At 44.0% G+C, this 9,368-nt stretch overlaps 1 protein-coding gene across 1 annotated transcript in view; it reads left to right on the top strand.

The window, feature by feature from the left end:
- Window positions 1-242: 242 nt before the first annotated feature.
- Window positions 243-9,368, top strand: part of PLPP3 (phospholipid phosphatase 3) — a gene marked incomplete at both ends in the record, with an annotated part of 82,138 nt that continues 73,012 nt past the window's right edge. Inside the window, one exon of the mRNA XM_080693138.1 lies at window positions 243-381. Coding sequence (XP_080549264.1) covers window positions 243-381 — 139 coding nt within the window. The remainder of the gene's footprint in view (window positions 382-9,368) is intronic.

The raw sequence follows: 9,368 nt of genomic DNA, 5'->3' as shown, positions 1-9,368 counted from the left end.
GAGCGCTCTCGCCCGCACCGCTCCGCACAAGTTCCTGCCCGGCTTTGGGCGCGCTCCCCCCTTGGACTTTCGAACGACTGGGGAGTTAGGAGAGGAAAGCCAGAGGCGCCCGGGAGGAGCCGAGGACGCCACGGTCTGCGGCTGGACGCGCAGCAGGCTGCTGGGCTCCGCTCTGCCCGCGCCCCGAGCCCGGCCACCAGCCCCTCTCCCGAGCAGCCCGGAGCGGAGGCGACCCCAGCGCCATGCAAAACTACAAGTACGACAAGGCGATCGTCCCGGAGAGCAAGCACGGGGGCAGCCCGGCGCTCAACAACAGCCCGAGGAAGAGCGGCAGCAAGCGGGCGCTGCTCATCTGCCTCGACCTCTTCTGCCTCTTTATGGGTGAGTCCGGCCCCGCGCTGTCAGCCCGGGCCCCCAGCCCCGCCGTGCGCCCCCGGGACCCCCGCTTCGCCCCGGCCCGCGCGGCAGTGTGCTGGGGGCGCTGCTGCGCTCGCGGGCCGCTGCCACCCAGTCTTCAAGAGCCGTCCCCAGCCGGACCGAGCGCGGGAGCAGCCCACGGGAGAGGGAGCGCGCTCCGAGGCACAGGGAAGGTCTAGGATCCGGGGTCCAGAGCTGGCCTCGACTCGTCGCTCCGCGTGGAAGTCGGATGGGTCTCCCCCAGAGCCCGGCTCTCGCCTGGAGCCGCGCTGCCCGGCCCCGGCTGCATGTAAACATCCAGCCCTTCCGCCGCCGCCGCCGCGCCAGGCCACACTTGGAGCTGGACTTTCCACTCGTGGCTTCCCGGGACGCCCCGGTGCTGGGATGTGGTCCCCGCCGCGGCCCCGGCTGGGTGCTGGGTACCGTTCGGCCACCGCCGCTTGAGTACCTACTGTGTGTCGGGTGGGAGGTGGTCGAGGACACCAAGGGAAAGCAAGCCCCGCTTTGGTTTGGGGACCACAATTTAATTGCACTCCCGGGAAGTCGAGGCACAGTCCGCTTGTGTTTTCTAAAGTAGTTGCAAGCTATATAGTTCGGAGGGCGGTGGAAAGGGCTTGGAGTGGGAGGGGGAAGAGGAGCTATTGACTCGAATCTGCAGGAGTTCCAAGGTTGGAGTCAGTTTAGGAGAGGAGAGAGGTAGTAGAGTTTAAGCGGCATATATTTAGGCATTATCTTAGGAGATATATAGGTATATATATTTAAGTGAATCATGGTGTAATGGACAGCACACAGAATCTGACATCAGAACACTGCCCCGCTGCCACTTGCTGGGCGTGCCACCCAGCTGGCTCTCTGGCCTCAGTTTCCTCCTTAGTTGGATGAGTGGGTTGAAGTAGATGCTCTCCAAGGCCCCTTCCTGCATTAAGAGCTCGGATTTGGTCCAGGAGCTGTTCTGCCAACTCTACTAACTGAAGAAACATCTGTGTTCCCAGTTCAGTTCCCTTAAAATAGAACTCCTGCATGGAGATTTAAGTCCCCTTTGAAAAGGATTTGTCCACTTGGATTGTGCAGACTGGAGACTTCTCAGGTTGCGGTCATCCTTCCCCAGCGTTCAGGACCTTTTCTGTAGTACTGTCCCTTAGTGGACAGTGTCCTCTTGTCCTTGGCTTGACTGTCCACGCAAAACTTGAGAACTGAAGAAAGATGGGACTTTTAGAGTTTAAAAATAAGAATGCTCCCCTCTTCAGATAAGGAGGGACTGTTGCAGGTAGAATTGTGCTCCGTGCAAGAGAAAAAAGGTCATGAGCAGTCTGGGAGCTTACCCCACTTCCAGCTTTCTTAGATTCAACATTTTAATCCCACATTAAAATGCAATGTAAAGGAATTGTCACTGGGGGGGCCTGCCTTCCTGGTGGCAGCTGGCTTATTATCATGCACAGTGAGATGCGTTAGTACTTAAGGTCTTGTAACCAAGCTATTGAATTTTTAAAAGACCCTCCCAGGTCCTGGGGGAGTCCTAGGAAACACTAAACAAGTTGAAGCTGCTTTCTGTAAGCTTGCCTGGACTTCTCAGTGCCCTGGTGAGTGTTTTCTCGGTGGTAGGGTAAGCTCTTTCCAGGCTGCCTGTGCAGGGTACCCTCCTGCCTCCCACCTAGCGATTAGGAGAGCAGAGCTAGAGCACGCCTGACAGCCTTTGGACAATTTGATTGTTCGCCACCCTTCCACTCTTCTGACTTCAAAAGGCCATCCCGAGACACGGTGTATTCTTACTGAAGGGATAAAAGAAAAGAAGTGTGAAGGAATTTGTAAAAAGACATACCCTTCAGCTGTGATTTAGCCAGGAACACAGAAACCCAGAGATGTTCTGATGGGCATTCAAGTGTCAGTGTGTGCGTGCCTGTTTCGGATCTTCATTTGCTATAACTGGCCCTATGCCTATGGCAGATTGAGTTTCTTCTACATCACACTATCTACTAGCATACTGTAAGCCTTTTTGTTATGCTTATTCACTGGTGGTCTTATGTTTGAACAAGTGATTTTTTTTTTTTTTAGTTCAAAAACACAGCCAGCATTTTATATTTTATTATGAGAGGCACATAGCTGTACTTTTAAATTTTTTAATACTGCAAGTCACCTCCAGTAGCTCCAACTTAGTCTATCTCCATGCTATACCTCTAGCCCTATTTTATTTTTTATTTTGAGGCTGGGTCTCACTAAGTTGCTGGGAGTTTCACTAAGTTGTGGAGATTGACCTGAAACCTGTGACCCTCCTGTTTTAGCCTCCCAAGTACTGGGATTATAGGCAAGTGCTCGTTTTAAGAGGTATGTGGGGGTGTCTTGCCACTAAACTGGCAACAAAATCATTTTCAGTTTTCAAAGTCACTTGTTAATCGGTATCTCCCCTGAGCACAGAGTAAATTGCAATATCGCTAATTAAATGCCTCTAATGCCTTTAGTAGGAAAAACTATTTGTAAGATAAACAAACACATATCTTTAGATATTTATGTAAGCGAACTGTATTTGGCTTGCAAAAGAAAAATTAATAACACAACATATGATTTTAATATTCCCCACACTAAAGTCCTAAAAAACGTTTCTACTTAGTTCACTTTCTGCCTAAGACTGTCAGTATGATTTAATTTTTATATAGTTTATTGATCATATGGTCTGGATTACAGGGCACTAATATATTAGGAAAAGAGACAGTTTTTCTGTTTATTCTCCAACAGGATTATATACCAAGCTTCATCTCCTAGTATCTGGAAAAAATAAAAACTGATGTGCTATGTAAGTGTTATGTAAGTGGGAATATGTGAGTAGTTTAACTTGTTTCTCATATCTTTTTGGAAAATTAAATTCTGGGTAAAAAATCAAACATTCCTTCTTGTTTGAAGGCTGAAGGAACATGCTATCAGAGAATCCCAATGGGAGCTCACCTCCCATCAAATGATAATCAGTGTCAGCTGATGACTTTTAAATGTAATTATGATTCTGGGATGGTGGCATACTCTTGTAATCCTAGTAGTTGGGAGGCTGAGACAGGAGGATCACAGGTTCTGGCCAGCCTGAGCTACTTAATGAGGCCCTGCACAACTTAGTAAGACCCTCTTTCAAAATAAAGAATAAAAATAGGGTGAGGGGTATAGAATGCCCCTGTGTTCAATCCCCAGTACTAATGTATAATCTTTGTATACTACTTTCCCTGAACTTCATTTTGTTTTTGTTTCAATTAAACAATTCAGCTGGACCTGATGGCATAGGTTTGTAATCCTAGTACTTGGGAGACTGAGGCAGGAGGATTACAGGTTTGAAGACAGCGTCACAAGTTGTGAGACTCTTATCACCCTACAACCTAGAGATACCTTGTTTCAAAATAAAATATGGCTGGCATGTAGCTTGGGGGTAGAATGCCCCCAGGTTCAATCCCCAGTACCAACCAATCAACCAACAAAAAACTCAAAAGCAACATATCACCTCCTGTTTTTGTGCATTTGGTTCTGGGGTACAGGCTTTGATGAAAGCAACAGAATTTCCAGTCAAAAATGAAGAACCACCTGCTGTCTTCTAAGCTCTAGCATTAGCCTCTTTAAAAAATATGTTAATTTATGCATTCTTCACTATAACCCCAATGAAAATATTATCTCCATCTGATAGACCAGAAAACCAAGTCTCAAAGAATGGAAGAACAGATTCACAAAGAAGTCTATTTGAGTTCATTCCTAATTCTCAGCTTAGCATGAGTGCAATCTTTTCCTCATCCGGACAATCCTGAAACTCAGATTCTTATCAGAAAATCCTGAGGCTTAGCTTTCAGAAAGTCCTGCCTTTTCACATTTTCCAGTTACCCATCTCACCAAAGTGGATGGATAAAGGAGGTCTAACCCTTCTGGCCAGTGATAATGTAGGTGATCTGCCACCATGTTATTGAATTTGGTTGTTTCAGAATGTTTGGAGAGGTTTTGTTTGATTTGCAACTAAGGGGTTGAGATAAAATTTTAGAACTCATTCCATATGTGGGATACATGAGTCATTATATATTAATACTACACTATTTAATAATGAGGGTGGGGCAATGTGGTATAGAGACGAAAATGGAAGACTTGAAGTCAGAAGCTTCAGGTTCCAGGCTGGCGAATGGCTACAGTTCAGTTGTATGGTTGGGGACAAGTTGGTTTTCTATGGGTTTCAGTTTTTCCCATCAGCAAGGTGGCTGGTTGAGTAAGATTATTTCTAGTGTTTCAGGCTACTATTAAATGTGCTAACAGAGAGGAAGGACAAGCTTGCTGAATGTCTAACTTGCTCTTCACTGTAAATTACCTCTGGGAACCATCACAAAAATGAGCTGAAAGGCTTGGGTTCCAGTCTAGTCCTGACATCACATTGCTGTGTAACTTGGGGAAAATTCACTTGACCTTTCTGAGCTTCTATTTTTTTATCATTGCAGCTAAGAACAGAGACTTCATCATCTTTCGAATGTTTAACTCATCAATTTTTTATGAATCTATGTTAGTAGAGACTGTGATGTAGAAACGCAGTCATTGCTTCTCTGGGATCATTTATCACCAAAGAGTTAAGGTTGAAAATTAGACTAAATTGGTGTTATTTCTGGATGGAGGGTAAGCATTGTTTTTGTTAGTTAATCCAATATGGTGAGGAACTGGCTAAAATTTTTTCTTGGCCCAATGGGTCCTTTTACCTGCTCCCTGAAATTTATAGCAATCATAAGCAAAATAAGTGAACATGCAAGAACAACTGGGTTATCTTTCCCCTCTTTTTGTTCAGTTAACATAATCAACTAAGTATGTGTTTTTAATAACTCAGTAGGTTTTGATAACTTAGCCTCTCATTGAATCACAAACTATAGAAATAGATTTTGATTAATCAGATGTTGAACTGCTTAGCCAAATAGCCTGCATGGATTGCTAAAAATATGAGATCTCTTGCACTTCTTAGATAAGCTCTGCTGGATTTTATAGGATAACAAAACTTTTTTTCTTTTTTTTGCAATACAGAGGATGCAACCCAAGGGCATTCTACCTCCAAGCTACACCACCCCCAGCCCTATTTTTTATTCTTTATTTTGAAACAGGATCTCATTGAGTTACAAAGGGCCTCACAAAGTAGCTGAGGCTGTCCTAGAACCCAGATCCACCTGTCTCAGCTTCCCAAATGGCTGGGATTACAAGCATGCACCATCAGGCCTGGCTTTTGAAAAGCCGATTTCTCACTGTCCAAAATTGCTTGGTTTTATCCTTCTTTTTTTTTCTTCCTTTCTTTCTTAACATTTTTTTTTTTTTTTTAATCTAAAGAGAGGGGGTGAGCCAGGCGTGGTGGCACACGCTTGTAATCCCAGCATTTGGGAAGCTGAGACCTGGGGATCGTGGTTCGTGGACAGCCTCAGCTACTTAGTGAGGCCCTTTGCAACTCAGTGTGACCCGGTTTCAAAATAAAGAATAAAAAATAGGGCAGGGGGTGTAGCTTGGAGATCAAATGCCCCTGGTTTCCATCCCCAGACCTGCAAAAAAAAAAAAAAAAAAAAAGGGTGGGTAGCTGCCTTTGTGGGACTGATAAAGCCAGAGTTGGTGGACTTTTCCACTTTTAGCCCTTTGATGGTCAATTTTAGCTTCTTTCTTTACCTCTTCCTGTGCAGTTGTTTGGGCTGGCAGGCCCAGTTGGTCACAGAATGGTGCTAACGAGATCCCCGTGTAGGCAGAAACCGTACCTTGTATGTCAGCTCAATTTGGTTCACAATATTTGAGGAATAATCATTAATTTTGGGGGGGCTATGTTAATATTTCATAAACTCACCTAATAAGAGAACCATCTGCTGTGAAATACAGATTCTCAGATTTCCTCCCAGGAGACTCAGATCCAGTGGGCTTTGGGTTAGGGCCTGGGATTCTGTATTTTATAAAATCTTCTGCTGGTTCTTACAGGACAATTTTTGAGCCACTATATTGTGCAACAGCTGATATCTTAAGGGCAATTGGATTATGTAGAGGGCTTTTTGTCCCTGCACTGAATGTTCTAGCACTTTCTGCATTATTAGCTTATCTGTTCCTTGTGTGTGTATATGTGCAATGTATTTGTCTTTTTTATTAAAGATGATCAAACTTCCTAAAATTCTTTCTACAGGGGACATTACCTCTGGTGCAGGGCTGAAAGTGTCCTGTAACTTTCAGTGAAAGGACTCAGTGTTGCTCTTTGCTGAGAGGGTAGAATTGTTATTGTCTGGTTCTCAACTGAGTCCTGTGTAGTTGAAGTTGCCAGCCAAGTGACTACTTTGGATAAATGAGGTGTAACTCTGAATATTGTTTTTGAGATATTAAAATTTGTGCATGAGTGAAGGGTAAAAAAGGACTAGATTCATAAATAGAGCCTTTAATAGATCAGAGGTAGCTTGGCAAAGTATTGTGCAGAAGCAATAAGAGCTGGGGGTGGTGGTGCATGCTTGTAATCCCAGTACTTGGGAGGCTGCAACAGGAGGATCACAAGTTCAAGACCAGCCTCAGCAACTTAGTGAGGCTCTTTACAACTTAGTGAGACCCTGATTCAAAATTAAAAAAGTAAAATAATGTAGGTTCAATTCCTAGTATCATTAAAAAAAGGAAAGAAAAAGAGGGGGGCCACCAAGTGCTGTGTGCATGTATGTCATTGTCAACCTGATTTATATTATGCTGTGAGACTATAGTGCACCGATAAAAGCACATTTAAAAAGAAAAAAAGAAACAATACAGGCTTTGGACTTACCTAGATCTGGGTTTGAATGGTAACATAAGCTATCACACATGGGTGTGACTTGGACAAAAATCATTTCACCTTTCTAAGGCTTGTCTTCTCATCTCTCTAAAACAAGCAAACCTCGATGCCCTGTGTTGTGCAGCTGAGATGAGGTAATGAACCTGAAAGCCCTTTGAAAAGTTAAAAAACACATCATTATTATTATTAGGTATTATGATTATCCATCGGAGTGTTTTCAGTTCCTCCCCAGTTTCTTGACTCCTCAATGGTTATATGAAATCCTTTCATTTCTGGGCAACAAAGTTTCCTGAAATATATTAAGGGGAAAATTTCTGAGGAAAACCTTGTTGCATGGAGACAAGTGTTTCCCATTAGCTGAAGAAACGCAGCAGCAGGTCTCCTGACCCTGTCGGGAAAGGTCAGAGTGCGGAACCTCGGTCGCCTTCGGTGGCTGGTTCTTTCGGTTCTTTCTCTTTGAAAGGGAGACGGCTGAGGAGAAAAGCACATATACCTTAGAGTGGGGATAATTTGCACAAGTGGTCTGTTTTAGGGCCAGATCTTGACTGTTAGGGAAGACATACCTAAGAAGAAGAGCGGCGATGGAAAATGATGGAAATGCTCCTTGGCCAGGACATTGTTTAGGAATGATGGCGCTGTGCTACTTGTCGTGCTTTACAGGCCAATCATAGAGTTAGTTCTTAGATGCCTTTTATGCACAAGGAAATTGTGGCTCAGAGAAGTTAAGCAAATGCGCACAAGCATACCCAGCTAATAAGCAGTCACTAAATTTTCCAGAGCTCTTTGGTTTATTCAGCTACCCACTTTTTTTTTTTTTCTTTTTTTTTGGCGGTACTGGAGATGAAACCCAGGGGTATTCTACCTCCAAGCTACCTTCCAAGCCCTTTTTTTTTTTTTAATTCTTTATTTTGAAACAGGGTCTCACTGAGTTCCAAGGACCTCACTAAGTAGCTGAGGCTGTCCATGAACTGCATTCCTCCTGTCTCAGCCTCCCAAAAGCTGGGTTTACAAGCGTGCGCCACTATGCCTGCCTTGGCCCACTTTTTTGATGCATTTAATTTAATGAAGGCTCAGTTTTTCTATTTCATTCCATTTCACTTATTTCAGTTTTCTTGGTTGAGATATACATACTGTGGTCTATGGGGCTCAATATAGGGCATGGAGAGATAAGTCTTGAGGATCAGTCATACTGGGTGGTGGAATAGACAGACTTACCATAAATAATTGTGAAGTAGTCTAAAGTGTAATGAATAGTCCTCTTTGTGGACATAGAAAACACCACTGGAGCAATTCTCCATTACATAGATTCACAGAATAGTTAGAATTTCAGTATCAACAATACCAGATTTTTTTTTTTTAATTTCAGTAAAGAAAAAAAAAAACCAGGCCTTTTTAAAAAAAACAAAAAACTACAAAAAGCACAGGCTTTGGAATCAGATGGACTGGGTTTGCTCACTCTTGTCGTCAAGTCTTAAGAGTATAGTCATGTTACCTAATTGTACCAAGACCTCAGTTTCCTCCCGTGTAAGCTGGGATGGCATGTGCATCCTGAGGTTGGTGGGATCCTTGGTACTGCGCAGGGCACAGAGACTCGACAGGTGGTTGCTGCTCTCACCTTTCATCGTGTCCTAGTCACCGCCCTTGGTTCTCACACGGCACGTGGCGACCTGAGGCCTAGATTGGGTAATAGTTGTCACGTGGGAGAGCAGGCCCAAGAACCAAGGTTTTATCTTTATGCCATTTTGCTTTTCTAGTGTTTACTTGTCAGTTTGAAATCGGAGCTAGCATTCATGAGGTACAGCTGGGCAGAGAGCTGTCTTCTCCTCTTCCCCTCACCTGTGTCGGTGAAAAGAGGAACAAGACAAACAGGTTTCACGTTTAATCCAAACCAGTGGATGTGAGTTTGAGTGGTGCCAGGCATGCATGGGTAAATTTGAAGGTCTAGGCAGGTTTGGATATATGCCTTTTCTTCAAACTGGTGCTTGTTCTAGAAAGTGCTCATTACGGAAGATCACTGCTGACTGATTTCGGCTTGAACAGGCACCGCTTCTCTATTTTTTCTTAGGAGGGAAGAAAAAGAAGCCATATATTTTTTTAAAGATTTTGCTTTTTAAAAGCTTTTTAACAACTCTTTTTTTTTTTTTTCTAATTTGAGGTACTGGAGATGGAACCCAGGGGCATTTTACCTCAA

This window comes from Muscardinus avellanarius (genome assembly GCF_963383645.1).
Source record: "Muscardinus avellanarius genome assembly, chromosome: 3".
In the NCBI taxonomy this organism is placed as follows: domain Eukaryota; kingdom Metazoa; phylum Chordata; class Mammalia; order Rodentia; family Gliridae; genus Muscardinus; species Muscardinus avellanarius.
This window is presented reverse-complemented; position numbering and strand designations above follow the sequence as displayed.